The sequence below is a fragment of the Blastocystis hominis genome, assembly GCF_000151665.1.
Source record: "Blastocystis hominis, Singapore isolate B (sub-type 7) whole genome shotgun sequence assembly, scaffold_24".
Classification (NCBI taxonomy): domain Eukaryota; class Bigyra; order Opalinata; family Blastocystidae; genus Blastocystis; species Blastocystis hominis.
The window spans coordinates 182,940-199,501 of NW_013171832.1; the positions used below are offsets into that span (position 1 = coordinate 182,940).

General features: G+C 38.1%; 4 protein-coding genes; 2 read left to right on the plus strand and 2 right to left on the minus strand.

Annotated features, from left to right (window-relative positions):
* Positions 1–438: 438 nt before the first annotated feature.
* Positions 439–1,395, minus strand: GSBLH_T00006576001 (uncharacterized protein; the record flags this gene model as incomplete). Its single annotated transcript, XM_013041752.1, is given in 4 exon segments — positions 439–490; positions 552–585; positions 601–1,281; positions 1,302–1,395. 4 exon segments carry the CDS (start codon positions 1,393–1,395, stop codon positions 439–441), a joined length of 861 nt encoding a protein of 286 aa, XP_012897206.1.
* Positions 1,396–4,285: 2,890 nt separating this feature from the next.
* Positions 4,286–5,457, plus strand: GSBLH_T00003077001 (uncharacterized protein; the record flags this gene model as incomplete). XM_013041753.1 has 2 exons in its annotated part: positions 4,286–4,821; positions 4,855–5,457. Exon 2 carries the CDS (start codon positions 5,104–5,106, stop codon positions 5,455–5,457), a length of 354 nt encoding a protein of 117 aa, XP_012897207.1. The 5' UTR covers positions 4,286–4,821; positions 4,855–5,103.
* Positions 5,458–5,841: 384 nt separating this feature from the next.
* GSBLH_T00003078001 (uncharacterized protein) lies at positions 5,842–10,443 on the minus strand (the record flags this gene model as incomplete). Its single annotated transcript, XM_013041754.1, has 1 exon — positions 5,842–10,443. The coding sequence occupies one exon, from the start codon at positions 10,441–10,443 to the stop codon at positions 5,842–5,844; it is 4,602 nt and encodes a 1,533-aa protein (XP_012897208.1).
* A 1,474-nt stretch (positions 10,444–11,917) lies between these two features.
* On the plus strand, positions 11,918–12,793 carry GSBLH_T00003079001 (uncharacterized protein; the record flags this gene model as incomplete). XM_013041755.1 has 2 exons in its annotated part: positions 11,918–12,388; positions 12,420–12,793. 2 exons carry the CDS (start codon positions 11,918–11,920, stop codon positions 12,729–12,731), a joined length of 783 nt encoding a protein of 260 aa, XP_012897209.1. The 3' UTR covers positions 12,732–12,793.
* Between the last annotated feature and the right edge of the window lie 3,769 nt (positions 12,794–16,562).

Here is a 16,562-nt window from a genome sequence, read left to right on the forward strand (position 1 = left end):
CCAGCCAACCAACCCAGCCAACCAACTCAACCACCCACTCACTTCTTCCTAAACCCAGCCATTCCAAAATGTTCATCATGCGTCTTATCAAACTCTGGAGGAGCATCCACAGTGTCATGAAGGGAACGAAACACTCATCTATTATGCTATATCAAGGATATGTTCCCAAAGGAATAAAAGACTTGGCTAAAACGCTTTCGATTTCTCTTCGTTCCACAGGATCTAACCAGCGCCTCATAATTAACACACCATTACGGGAAAGCTTATGCTGGATCTATAAAAGGAGTAACACTCGTTAGAAAAGTACCCATTTTATCATCACCATCGGTTTTTCAGATTGAATTACCACCAAATCGAATGATGTATCGATCCGTTGAAACATTGACAAAACCAGCTCGCGTGTAGAAACCTCGTTTCGATTGCACCCTAACTGAATATTCACCCCGCAGCCCAGGAAACGATGATATGTCCTTCTACAATGGTATGTCCACTAGAATCCAAACTCGCAAGCTTCAACGTTGATAATGATAACCATAAGATTTCTGCAATACGGCAGCAATAATCCCAAAACATCCTTTTCGCTAACTAATAAGCAACTACTGGCGATAGAGCCATCCATGGCCTTTCGGATAAACTCCTTCTCTGTATCATAGTATGAGTCATCATAATATCCCTCAAATCCATGATTGGCTATGCATATCGAGGAACCTAACTGTACAGAATGATAGTTTGCAAGCTTCCCAAATGACTTGTACTCGCAGCATCCACCTGGAAGAGATTGCAGTATTTTGGTATTCCAATTATTATCAGGAGTCTTTCTTTTGATTCCAGACCGGTTTCCGTCGGAACTCAGCATATGAGCGCAATGAACCGAATTTGTAACATCAATCATGTGGATAGAGCTATCAAGATAGGCAGCCTGGACTAAAAACAGATCATATCCCGATCGGCCAATCACAAACTTGGGCATCTCAGACCAGTTCCATGTAGATTTGGTAACGATGTGAAAATCAACTGCAGAGTCCCAATACCGATGCCCTTTTAGAAGCATACGAATAACAAACTCAGAAGGAGATTCCGTTCCCCCCTTGTGGTATATATCAGTCAGTGATTGCTGAACATTGGTCCTTTGACCCACTACATAGAGACGGTCTCCAAGTGTTTGATCAGCCTCAACACTTTGAAGAGTCCTGATCAAGGTGTTGTCTAGAAGAATATCAGCATTTACATAACCATAAAAAGTAGAGTTAAAATGTTCGAACACGTACTCGAACATGGAGCCTAAAAATGGAGTTCCATACTCGTTACATCTATTATAAAATTGGAATAATAATAGTACTCAATATTTGAAACTGCAAGTACTCCATTTTCTTTAGAAATCTGAACCCACTCCATGTCATCTGTGAAAACGACAACATAACAAGAATCCAAGTCTGAAAGGAGTCGTATGCAATTTTCTTGTGCCAAGTGCCGAAGAGGGTCATCCTACTTGAAAATGGATAAATATCAAAACATCTGCCTTTAGAACGGTCGTAAAGATGGTTAATGTACGCTTATCTGGAAAGTATCCCACATTGGTAACACCGACTGGTAAAAACGAAAATGTATGCAGCCCATTTGAAACCCAAAGGATTAGACACATGGTCGATACAACGGACACTACCAGTAGCGTTCCAAAAATGCAGCATATAGAACGTACAAAATGTTTTCGCCTTTTGCTTTTTGACATGTCAGGGATCAAACTAAGCGAGGAAAAAACGATGTTGTAAGAAATAGTATGAAAAGTTTATAGGGAATACGATGTTGTACTTTTTGTTTTTAACCAAGTACGTACATAGCCGTTATCAATTTTCCTTCACACATTTCAATTCAACTGCGGTATCTGATGTGAGTCTTAACCCATTATAGACTTGTGTAATCCATTAGCAAAAGTAGTAGCGACCCAAATATTAATTATTATTAATGTGCAGAAGAAGGAGAGTGATATCTCTATGCAAACTCTTTCAATTTCATTATTTTCTTTCTCTGCAACTATTGGATGGGTCAATACAATAAATCATAATATGCAGTGAATTGCTTACAGCAAAGCGACAACCTAGCAAATCATTATTGCCTTATTGCTTATAAAAAGGATATATATGGAGAACACTACACTGTCGGACACAAGAGAACCAAAAATACCAGGGTAGTGTTCGGATCGTTCTACACTACCTCTTTTCATTTTAATTTACTGCAGCAACTATTTTCTTTCTTCATATTTTCCCACTATACTTCTTTTCTTTTTTCCTCCTCGCCGTTGCTGCTCGTTTTCCCATTCCAATTATACCTTATGCTCTGAAAAACAATAATCATACCCTTCCTATTTTACATACTCTTTGAATATGAGCCTCAACTTTCGATATCTCGCTTCAAGACAAGCAATACGATCGGTAAGACGTCTGTTTGCAACTACAGGACCGTATTACTACTTCTTCACGATACCAAGTTAGATTCCCATCAGAACCCAAGTACTCCGAAAAATACGGATGGCAAATAGCAATTTCACCATTGAAGATGGTTTCAGTGCGCAAAGTACTCAACTTCTACCATTCACAACTTAGTGGCAAGACCAGGTACTTGTAGATCTTCGAACATACTGGGATCCAAATAATGAGTACAAATAATCGTGGAATGCAATGTAGTGGAAACTTGGTACCTACCAAACGTGGGATAGCCCTTACTGAACAACAATGGGACTCCCTACTAAGCCACAAACTCGATATAGAAAAGTTAATGGATCTGATTCGAAGTGATAAAGATAAGCTCAATTCATCATCGACGGAAGAGAGAGATTTATTTTTAGTTGTTTAATAACAAAAAAGAAAGCCGTCAACATTCACTAAGATTTCTTGGCATTTTGAACATTTCAGTGTACATACTACAGAAAAATAGGTCAGAAAATACGTACAGCGACCATACACGTACTGGGCTTGACACTTCATACAACGATAATGGTACTGTTTCGCAGACAATCGTAGATGCTAGAAGCGGTGATGCATAAATAAAAGAAAAAACAGAGCTACACAGAGGACATGTAAAGTCTGAAACTCCTTGAGGCACAGATAGGGTAACTTTACATTTTGGACATTGAATATTGGTCTAACTTTATTAGACTTGCAAAAATATACAGACACTCCAGAAGAGGAACGAATAGTGCGAGTTGACTTTGATGTATCTTCGGACCCCAGAGAACCCAAGGTTTGGCTCATAGAAGAAGTACTCTTTATGTGAAATCCCAAAATAACGTATTACCTGCGCAGACTTGACACTCTGATTATCAGACAATACAGAATCTTTATTGCTTGCCTAAAAAGAAAACCAGAGTTTCAAGAATTACCAAAGATATCGAAGACTTTGTATTCTCTCTATCAACATCCAATTGCTTTGATTCTTTTTTATTAATAACACTACTGCTACTCCGAACACGATCTTTTAGAGACCGCTTAGTACTATTTGAATAGGATTCAATCCGAATCTCTTCTTCTAGCCTTTCCACAGGCTGCAAAGCAATAGAGAGATTTTCAGGAGATATACAGCGTACAGATGAAGCTTCTTTCCATTCTATAGACGTATTCCCAGGAGGTCCAACACGACAAAAATCACCACTCTAATCCATTAGAAAAACTAAAATATAACCAACCATGATAAAAAACTCAAAATCACACAAAAAAGAATTCAATACTATAATTGTTTCTGGGTAATTATACGGTCTTTTAGCGTTCAGATCCTTTATACTCACTTTTACACACATATCATATTATTTGTATTCACAGAAATTATAAAATGGAAAATGGATCCTGAAAAAAACCAAAATTGCATTACATTTTGAAATGACTGTTGAGAACGCATAGTAATTATAATTATAATGGATAATATAAAAGGCACGAGTGATAAATACGGGCAGAAATAGGCCGGTAGAAAAACGCTAAAATGGAATGGTGTGGCTCAATTCACATATTCATAGAGACTCTGCTTGAGAACGGTTTTCGTATGCTTAAGAAAGAGTTATAATATCCGACAAATAGAAGCGAAAAGACATTTCTTGGACTTTACTAAATGATTTATCGAGTAACAAGGCTAAAACTAGTAGTAGGACTGCACTACACAAATAATAAGATTAGAAGCATCAAGTAGGAATTAGAAAACCGAACCACTGTTATTGTGAGTAGTTTCGTGGAGTAACTAGGCGATAGGGTAAAAAACGCATTACTTTTACCCAGACGCAGCGCATCTGTCCTGATTGTCAACGAAATGTGACTAATTTCTCTTGGGAAGCTGTGGTTCAAATCCGTCAGCGTGTATGTGACTCTTCGCTTCAAGGTTTATTGTATAGGCGGAGCATAAAAAGACATTGTTTTGGCTCGAGCAAGAGCTAATCAAGAATTACCGCTATGAAGACTCGTTGTCCTTGGAGATTGTGAGCGGCGGGCTTGATTTTTAGTCATTTCTACAAATTGAAAGAAGCACAGTCGTTTGTGGAATATGTGAAGTCTATTGTTGCTACAAGGTTTTTATTTTCTATTTGTTATCTCTAACCGTTTAGCCAAAAGTACAGTAAGCAGTTGCATGGAACTGACCAAAAGAATCATGTTGCTTGGTACCGCCATTCGTTTTATCTCGAAGTTCCTTCGGTTTGTAAGGTAGAGAATCACAGCAACAAGTGAATTTTAGAACGATCTGGTCATCCTTCCAAGATTCTGTGCGTGTGATCTGGCTGTTCCGTTTGTGCTTTGCACTCGAATTACCTCGAATTTATCGTTCGTTCAGCCTACGAGTGGTAAAGTAGGAACTGAAGAATTCTAAGTGATGTCGTAGGTCGTGACAGTGTCCGGTACATCCTACAGCAAGCATCCGTTCAATCCTCTTCTAAATTCGAACCATTTGAAGGAGTTTACAGTTCTGGATGTTCAGTTGGATCACCCATCCCAGCGAACGAATCGTGAAATCACAGAAGAAGGCAGCATTGTTATGGGAGATGTCGAAGTAATTCGAAGCGATGATTTCGGTGTCAGTAATGAAACGATTATCGTTCGATCTCATCTGTGTGGTGTTTTGGAGCCTGGAATGCTGGTAATGGGGTATGATTTACGTCGATCAGCGTTGAACAATGACGAATATGAAAAGTACGCAGATTTATTACCCGACGTAGTATTGGTGTGCAGAGCAAAGGATCCTGAAAGAAAGCAGAAGCAGAATAAGAACAAGAATAAGGAAAGATTGAGAGAAGTGAATACTGCATCTGAAGAGCGAAATCGAGAAATTGAGCAGTACGAAGAGGAGCGAGAGCAGTATTCTTTGGAAGAGGAGAATGATAGCGAGGAGGAGAATGATAGCAGGGAGGAGAATGATAGCAGGGAGGAGAAAGATAGCAGGGAGGAGAAAGATAGCGGAGAGGAAACGAAGGAAAAGGTAATGTAGAGGAATGACAAGCATCTCTATTTGTAGCTAATAATATATTATTATTAAACAACAAATCCCACATCATAGAATACTTTCGGTGATTTCGACTCTTTCTTGTCCTTTCCCAACTACCTTGAACTTGTGATTTATGACTGACTTTACTATAATATCTATTAGTTCAAAAATGAAATGAGACGAATCAAGGAATCATGAAAACGATACAATGGATATTGATCCAGTATCTATTCAAAAGTATGTGTGGATATTTTACATCTTAAAACCTTCGTAGAGTGAAATACTACTCATATTAATCAAACACAACATATAGGCATATTTTGCTTTACATAGTTATTCCTTTTTTCGAAATAATCACTGTCTTTTAATTGGGATTTTCAATTCCATTTAGACATTCATATCCTTTTTCACACTTCCCTTTTTAGAAACAGATTTTCTTTTGGTATTTTGCTGTTTTTTACTTCTCTTCACACAAACTATAATAAGCGCAATAACCACAATAACCACAACAACAACTACTACCAGTACAATTAAGAAAATAATCGAAATACAGAACCCACTCGTTCTTTGCCATTCGCCACCCTTTTCGCCAAGCTTGCAGGCTCTTTTCTGTGTTCCAATATATAGACCATCCGATGCGCATTCATAAACAGCCACTTTTCCAACATAAGTCATTGGGAAGTGGCCATCTTCTTCACATCTTCCTCTTTGGACATTGAATAGGAGCGTCGTAGACACAATACCCACTTGATTCTTTCCAAAGATTGTACAATTTGACTTTCCGATATCCATTACCGGAGTTCCAACAATCTCTCCAGATATCGGGTTTAGCGTAAGCCCAAGAGGCAGATGGTTATTTTCGGCCAAATAAAACTCTTCAATAATATTTTCATATGCAGGTGGAGCAATGGATATCGCAATATCTAATGTCAGATTGTATTCATTGTGCTCATATGCCAGATTTTTAGGTTCGAGCTGAATGCAATGTCTGTAGTCAATCTCTCCCAATTGACCATTGGAACAAGTACGATAAGAATAGCCTCGATATCCCTTTTCGCAACTACCAGGTGAAATCTCTCCTTCTCCCACAGAAGGGTATTCACCAATTCCAGGACATGACCCACTTCCACTCACTTTACAGTACTGAAGCATGTAGGAACTCACATAGACTATGCTTGATGCAGCGGCATCCACTTCAAATCGAAGCTGCTTGAATCCAGTAGTACCCAGGGGAGCAGACCAAGCATTGCGACTTAGTGCCTGAATAGTTTGATCAACCGTCTCAACTGCTGTGATATAATCGTCAAATGTATTTCTGCGACCATAGAGAGAGAATCCATACTCACTACGAGAATAAACGGTTTGCATAGCAAAACTATTGAACTTGGTTCCTTCCAAGTTTTCCACCGCCCATTCAAGATAGGTTCCCATAACGTTTGTCTGATATCCGTAAGTTGTGGGATTCAAATCAAATAGTTCTTCAATAGAGCATAAACTAACCTCCGAACCATCGATTGATGAGTAAGTGTCCACAACAATCGAACACTCATTCACTCCAAACACTCCGGTAGCATCGAACACAATCGGATTTGACGATGACTGATCCATAGGACGATGAATTTCAAAAGCCATCATGTTCTTTCCCGTTCTTCCAACAACATTCGTCATAATTATGTGGAACATGGAAAATTCATTTTCATCATGGAGGGTAAATGACATCGTCTCCGAATCGAAGATTTCCCCAATATTAAAACGAGCCACTTTGAATCCATTAAAGTAGGCGACAACACCTCCAGTGTATTTCACACGAATATTGAGCACATGGTAGTTGCCAATATCTGGAATGTTTACTTCTTTACGAATGTAGGTGGTTATTTTACTATTCGTTCCAATCAGACTCGCCTTCTTAGATTCCCAATCAGAGTCATCAAAGTCAACAGTATTCCAATTCTCCACCCAATCATAGTTGACCTTCCATTCGGTATACTCAATCTGGAACGGAAGATATGAAGAAAACATTGTGCTTACGGAATGAGTGCTCGCAGGGAGCTGTCCCATTTCAAAAATCATTGCACCCATATCCACGGTCAGATAATACCCAGCAGGATTAAACCAGCCATCCCCTCCAGAATCAAGTAATTGAATAGTGTAGATATCATTCTCCAGACAGAAATCTCCATAATTCAAGCTACTACCAGTAATAAAACTATCTATAGAAGCGACAACAGTTCCACTTGTACCAATTCCCTGATAGATATTGTAAGAACCTTCGCTTGGGTAGCTATCAGTGCGAGCCACTAAAGTAATCAATGATCGGCTCCCAGTGCAAACTTCAACAGAAAGCGAAAAAGAAACAGAGGAAGTGCCTCCACTAAGTTTGCTGGCAGTGATGGTATAGGTTGTAGATATCTTTAGAGCGGTAGCAGTTCCAGAAATCATGCCAGTGTTCGGGTCAAGAGAAATTCCAGCAGGAAGACTGGGGCTGATCTGGAAATTGTAGTAATACGGAGAGTTCGGATAGACTTCTCCCATTTCAATATCCTTGAAAATGGTAATATCATCATAGACAAGTTCAGGAATTGTCATCGTTGTGTACACTGAACTCATATCCAAGGTATTGAACACCCAGTATTCTTGTAGAAAATCACCTGTGGCAATATTTTCAAAACGATATTCGTTGTATGCCTTATTATTCTGGAAATAGATGATTTGAGCCTGACCAACTTGAGACCAAGTAAGCTCAGTCACGGTTGTCAACGTGGTCCATGCATCATTTCCACTTCGAGCCTTTAGCACAAACTCACGAGGCTGTGCTCTAATCTGTCTGTAGTATGCCTTGATAGTCACAGAGTTGATCCATTCTTGACGATCGTTGTTGAACGCAATATTCAAATAATTAGTCGTGTATGATGATGGCTCGACTTCATATGCATAGTATTGCTCAAAACATTCAGATACATCTCCATCCAATCCACTGTAGGTAACAGTGTAGTCAAAGACACGAGATGTGGTCGTGTCGCCCATCAATCGAATGGCACCATCGAAGATCGCTTCCTTCTGGTTTGCATTGGCAGCAACGAGTCCAATAGCAATGGTATTCGATCCCTGTTGGATGTAGTTCACAGCAGTGGTCTCTCCAACTTGAACCGTCTTGATGGGAAGAGAAATCTGGTGAAAGAGAGTATCCGTGTAAATGTTGTCAGCATAACTCGAAGTACTGATCGTTGCATCCGTCAATCCCTTTCTGAACGCTTCATGTCCATTCAGATAGACAATGCATCCATACTTGTACTTGATGGAAAGAACGAATCCAGCAATGTTGTTGATGTCCGCAACAGTGAATGTCTTCTTGTACAGCTGGATCTGGTTGGTAGAGTCGGGGAAGTTGCTGGTATTTCCCTCAGTCCATCCAGTAGTGGAAGTTGATGAATACCAATCAGTAGGAACTTCACCATGCTTGTAATACCAGTTGGAATGGGGAAGAATGGAATATTGAGCATTAAACGTACGAGATGAAGGGAAACCGACTCTCGAATCATATCTCACACGAAGAATCGTTTCCATTTCATCACCATAGAGAACAGCACGGACATACAGAAAGGAAGCAGCGCTCCAATAACTGTTTTCGGATCCTACAGTAACTGCATACTTTGATCCAGTAACGCAAACAACATGGGTCCAATCTTCATTACTAACCTGACCAGAGTTGGCAGCAACAGATATGATTGTTTGCTGGGTTGAAGTATCCTTAATTTCGAAACTCTCCTTAGCAGCATTGGATCCATAGGTACGTAGAATGTTCAGTACTGTACCAGAACATTCCTGGATATTAAGAGTAAACGATCCAGTGTATGTATTGTTATTCATAACAGAAGTAACAGTGATCGTCAAATCAGAAACAGCCGTATCTGCAACTCCAGAAATTACACAAGTAACAGAATCAATTGAAAGACCCTCAGGAAGGTTCTGAGCTGAACATGAAGTAAACTCGGAAATATCAGGCTGGACATACACCATTTCAAATCTTGCCAAAAAGGTGTATGAGTCAGGAGTGAATGTGATAGAGGTTGGAATGGATGTAGAGCAAATCAAGGGTTGGACTTCATATGCATAAACATAATTAGTACCACTGCTACTAACAATATTGAGACGATAGTGCGGGTAAAGCGAAGCATAGAAATAACCACCAAAGATTTGGTAAACCTTGGTTTCATAAGTAGCATCGGATACAGTAAACACAGTTGTCCATTGCGAATTATCATTCGATCCTTGCCAAGAGAATGTGCTAGGAGCAGATGTAATGGACGTATAAGGCCAAACACGGAGGGAGTTAATGTAGGGTCTTGGTCCTTCAAAGGAGTAGGTTACAGTAGCAGGAAGGGATGAAGAGCTAGCCTGATAATAACTTGACTTAACGAAATCAAAGATATTGGCAACACTTGAGCCACCGTTCGAAGTCACATAAGTAGATTCAGCATAAATAAAACAATTGCCTTCAGTAGTAGAGGTAGCCAGAATAGCAAGATAGGCATTGAAATCAACAATAGTTTGTGTAGAATTGAAATGGAGCTCCACAGCCAGAATCGATTGTTGTGAAGCCACTTCAGATCCAGGACGGATGAATCCACGATAGGCAATCTCAGTATATTCTCCAGTCGCAGCAGTGGTCGAAGAAACAGCTCCATCAGGCAGATTGTCGCGGTAGACCTCAATTCCATTGATATAGGCAATCACTCCAGCCTTGTAGTACAGCCGCACATCATAAGCAGCCATATCTGAAAGACCCACGAACTGCTTACGGAAATATTGAGTACCAGATTCAACTGTAGTCTCAGAGCCAAGAGGAACATCCGTCCAAGTGCTGTCAGAAAACGAGTACTCAGTCCATCCAGCAGAAGCAACGCCGGAAACCATCTTCCAAGTGGAATCTTGCTCAATTCCATAATAGAGAGAAAAGGGAAAAGAATCTTGGTTATTATCTGTCATCATATTTTTGAAAACTACATTTCCAGACTTCCCCAATATAGTCAGATAGGATCCAGTATACCACGAATCGCCATATGAGTCGATCAGCTCAACAGTGAATTGATTATTGACGGAAGAGGTTAAGCATTGCTCAATCGTTCGTGTTTCCCTGTTGGCAAAGTTGGCTCCAGTATACAATAGAGTCGATCCATCATATACTTTGAAAGATTCCTCATTTGCCCAACTACTGCCACACTTTTTCACAAACTTGACATAAGTTTCTCCAGAAGAACAAGTTAAGTCACAATACACAAGTAAGACTAAGAGTTAGTAGTGATACGATGACATACATAGAGTGCTTACGAATAATAGAGATTTCATTCTAAAATACAAAAATAATGTGAAAAATGATAGAATAGATATCATATATTCGGTTTGGACCCTAATCCCTATTTTATAAAATATGAAATAGGGACAAGAAATAATAATGAGGAAACGAGAACCACTAATACAAGGCAACTTGATTACAAATAAAAAAGCGTATTTAAAAAAGAACTATTGTACAGGAAAAGAATCAAACTTTTCATTCCACGATATGCAGAGAGATCATCCATGTTTAGGAAATCCGCACAGGAAATACTAAAGAGTGCAATTGTAATCTGCAAGAAATAACGGCTATTTGACAAGAGTAAAATAGTCATTGATAATTATAAACTGGAACAAATCATTACAATATGTAGAGAAATAGTAGATTTAGGGTTAAGATTAGGATAATGAAAATTAAAATCAAGCAAGAAATGATATTCAGAGCATGGATAATATATAGAACAAACTCTGAGTGAGAGGCAGATGAGAGGAGTTCATGTGGAAAACAGATTGAAATGCACCTTAGTATTCCTAGGAATAAATAAACCATCGCAAAACAGCAAGGAAAATGATGAGACAAGAAAACTCTGTTCAGAGCAGCAATATACTACAGATAAGAATAATATGATAGATATTACAATAATGTTGGGAAATTAGCCTTGGGAAGAATAGTTCAACAATTGGTAATAATTATAATAAAATACACGAATGACAGAATGCATCCAACACACTTTACTGTAAGTAGAAGCACAAGCAGTAATGGTCTGAGAATGAACTATGAGTTTGAATAGTAGTATGCTAGTCGAGGTTTCTAGGCTATTTCTAATACACACACATATTGATATTGTGAAATAATACATAGAAACGGAGAAACTAAGGATTTCACATAGATAGAGATCAATCAATAATTGGATTACATTATAGAGTGTAAATACTATATTTGAAGTAATGCAAATAAAAGGCATATCAAGTATCCAAATAATCAGGGAAAACATGATAGAACTAATTGCTAACTCCACACTTGAGCTTACCACTACATTCCAATTATGGGCAGAGTGAAGGGATACTGAAATAAGTGGAGAATAAACGAGGAGTGTAGATTCAGAATAATGAATCAACAATTAAGATTTGCATGTTTCAAATATACAAGTTTTCCTCCAAGTTGATCCCGTGGAGCAAAGCGCTTTGGGATTTCTTGCCTGCTGTGATCCAGAAGCAAATCTTCAATCCTTCCGAATCGCGCGGAAGCTTCCAACACCACGCGATTTCGACGGAAGTTATGATGGGCGATTTGGTGAAGAAGGAGCTGCAGCGTCATAAGGAAGAGGGAAGCTACAACAGGCACTTCGATTATCAGACTCACTTCCTCGGCTATCAGGCTCGAACCTCGTTCCCTTCTCTGTTCGACTGCGACTATGCGTATGCTTTGGGACGAGAGGCAGCCGCATTGATTCAGTACAATCTCACCGGATATATATATATATATATGGCGACATTGCGGAATCTGAAGGAGGAACCGTCGGAATGGATTCCCTATGCGGTGCCTCTTCTGGACTTCTGCACCGTGGAGGCAAAGCAGGGAGTGTATCGTCCCTCGATCCCTGTAGATGGAAAATGAGTGGTTTGAAGTGTAGGAATCGAACGTGAATATGAACGATGCTCCGTTCCTGAGGTTCGTGGCTCATTGTGACAAATGGGCTGTGAAGGACGAAACCTGCAACCCGGGATCGGTCCAGTTCGGAGGAGCTGGAAGCTGGAACACGACGCTGTCGCTGCAGATCGAAAAGCACGACTATTTGAAGCGAATCCAGCTGCTTCGTGATGAACTGAAGGCTGTGGAGAAGATTTGCCTGCCTGGATGCGATGCGTTGTTGGTATATTCTGCGATTGCTGGAGTGGAGGGAGTGATTGAGCTACGGGAAAATGGTATCAAGAAGAAGATTTAAGCAGTGAAGTGGATGAATAAAAGAACTTAACAAAGAAACAAAGAAACAAAGAAACAAAGAAAGAATTCATTGAATTGCTTAAGATCTTGAGCTTACCGTTGACCGTCTATTACGTCCGTACCATTCACTCTTGAACTACTTCCGGGCAGCTGATTTCCTGAAAATCAAGCCATACGCCTTTCCATTGATTGATTGATTGATTGAATGGAATGAAGGAACCATGATGTCTTCCTTGATATCTCGAATTGCTCGTTCATCTAGTACTGCCTTATTCGCTGAATCCATGTGATACATGGTGATGTCATACTTGTTCAAGATGTTGGTACGAAAGATGGCATTGGTGAACTCGGTACCTCGATCCGAGCAAATATGCTTTGGTGATTCACCATATGTTTGAATGATGTCCTTCATCGCATGAGTAACTTCTGTAGCACTCTTGCTCTTCAGTCTCCGAGTCATCAGGTATTTGGAATATCCATCAATGCATACAAGGACATATTTGTATCCACGATTCTTATGGAATCCTGTGGACTTCTGACTGCCCAACACTTCCTGTATCGATTTGTGTTGTTTGGAAGAGAAATCGATAAGATCGATGAAGTATATGTTTCTCTTGAACCCACTGATGATCACTCGAGTGGCACCTCTTCGTTTTGCTGGTTTCCATAGTTCCTTGATCTCATTCATGCTCCACACACACCTCGATAAATGGATCGCTTTATTCAAGGAATGAATAAGTTGTGTCAGAGGAAGAATCACAAACTGGTTATAGACTCGAAATGCATTTTCTCCACTATACACTACTTCAAATAGAGCATCACTCGCATTCAACATTGCGATGATCGTTTCGATATCATATGTACCTCGTGAAATCGATAGAGTATGGAGACTGGATCCAAATACACTCATAACTTGTAGCCATTGTGGAAATTGAGAATGTAATATTAATCATGGTGTTCAGGATGGCAATGGTTTCAGTCAATGTATAATAATCAGGCGAGATCGTTATCTCTTCACCATTGATGTTTGTCATCACATTGATTGGGTCCACATTATTGAATATGACTTGATTGGGTTTGAATAGAACAGTCATGGAAATGATAAATAGATTTCTGAACTTGTAAGGATTGATTGAATCGAATGAACCATTGATAGGTGAATCTTGTATGAGAATGGAATAATGCATGTTCTCTCTTTACCAAAGACACTTATGACTTGCACGGACAACAATAGATGGATTTGTGATGACAATGTACACACATTGGGTTTCGGTCATTACAAATAAGCAATCAAACATGTAAAGACGAGAGAAATAACAATAATTCACATTAGCTTGGTATGTCTACTGCTTTCTCGCATCCAAGTATAACTGATGCAACAAACACAAACATAGAAACGAGCACTAGGTTGATAGTAGAAAGGAATTGGAGTAAGAAAGCACGAAACCTGCTTCCTGACCGATGATTGTCGACTTAACAGCCTAGGAACGATAGTCGAGGACTCAGAATCGGTTGGTCGATTATAACAACTGACAAAAGATCGCAATTGTGGTCATGGAGCAAAATAGCATATAAAGAAAACTGCCACCAGGTTTCACGCAAATAGTGCCATTCCCTTACTACTATTGTTCCATATTAATGAGGTTTAAGATAGCTACAAGTTGATAAATCATATTATTATTGATCGAAAGAGCTTTTGTTATTGTGAAAATAGGATCATATTTGTTGTGTGACATGTATCAAATATAGATGAACTCATCAATAGAAATAGGAAGGATGAATCAGTCACTTACCACAAATATTGTTGTATTTCCTTTGATATATGACTAATCTGTATAATATAGTCTCGAGATACTTTGAATCAATACTTGGAAAATGAATATCTGCAATAGAATAACAACAAATGTGTATTGTTTCATTTTGGTGCATATTGTGTGATATGAATTGTATCAATGCCCATAATGAATTCATATTCTAAATGTGACAACTAATAATGTTGCTAGTTCGTGTTATAATCTGAGAGAAGGAATGAGCAGTATTAACAAACAAGAGTCTTCACAATAGTTACTCTCAATAGTGTTGATTGTGAATAGTTGATGTTTTGTCATCATCATCATCATGGTTATTCTGTATGGGAAAATAGAATAATGTGTATTTGTGATTGATTGTATATTTTGGCTTATTAGTATACTCCATGGAATAGAATACTGCGAAAATAAGATAGGTAAGTATGGAATAATCAGAAACGGCCAATATGAATGAAAACAACAACAATACTAGAATGTAATAGAATAGTAGAAAATAACATATGTATGAAGTAGCAATGGAAATGAAGTCATTTTCACAAATTATGACGAACAATAGCTGAAATGATGATATTTCACAGGGATCTGTTTTAGCACATCCTGAAACGAATTACATAGATCATACATAGTTTTGCTTCATAACAAACAAAATCCAGACAAACACGATTCTGTCATTTCATTAGTTTAACACAATGTTTGATTCTGTTAAATCCATTTTCATAAAATAACTAATTCTGAGTAGCAGGAACAATACTGTTGATACTTAGTACTGGAATAACCAATCGATGAATGAATGATTGGAGTTTGTAGTAAATTCCATTATTGTTAGTTGGAATGCACAATGATTGGTATATAGTGGTTGTAATTGAATGATTCCTAGATATTATCACAGATTGTATGCTATATGTGAATAGAATAGTACTGGAATGATTTGTGTAATTGGTCACAATCTATTGAATGAATATGAATTGGATGTACAAAGATTGCATAGCATGGAGATGGTTTGTATCATGAATGGATGAAAGAAAGGCCTAAAGAAAAGAAGAAATAGTATACATTGCTTAAGATCTTAATCCATTCAATGATATGTATTAGTTATTTATTATTGATGAAATACGTGATTATGATAATGAAGAGTGAATGAGAGAGAATCGAAATGAATGGGAATGTGATTGGTTGTGATATTGGAGTTGGATTCGATTCGATTTCAGCAATTCAACACTGAAATGAAAACAAATGAATGAATGAATGAAATCAAATGAATGAATGAATGAGTAATCCTACAAAAATCGATTTGAATTGAGTGCATACTGTGATTATGTATATTTTGTACCATAAGAATGAATGATGGATTGTTGACAAGGAAATATCGTTAAATCTGTATAAAGTGGACCAATAATGTGAATCGCAATGGGATATTTGAATGATTATACGATCAAATCAATAAATGAATGAATGAATGAATGAATGATATCTTATCTAAGAATTGATTGACAATCTCAAGACACTACTCACAACCAATGATCTGTAAATCAGTAACAAGAATGTCATTCACTCATTCAATCTATTCTATTCTATATTCATTCATATAATCATATTTGATTCACTTTGATTTGGATGGCTGATTGAATGATTGAATCAACATACAAATCATTGAATGAATGAATCAATGAATGAATGAATGAATGAAAGATTCTCTCTCTGTGGATTGATTCACAAAACAACAAAGACCTTTATCACAACCAATGAACTCTCATTCTGCATCAATAATGTCATCGATTCATTCAATCATTCAATCATTCAATCATTTGTTCATGCTTTTATAAATGTTTAAAGCATGGTTGATTGATTGATTGATTGATTGATTGAATCGATGCCTATTCTGTATACTCCTTCATAATATGAATCTATCAAACAACAAAGCAAATAACAATAATAACGACAATGAATTCGTTAAAATGGCAAAACAACAATAATAATAGTAATAGAAATCAATGAGAATAATGATAAGATTATGTGTTCAAAAG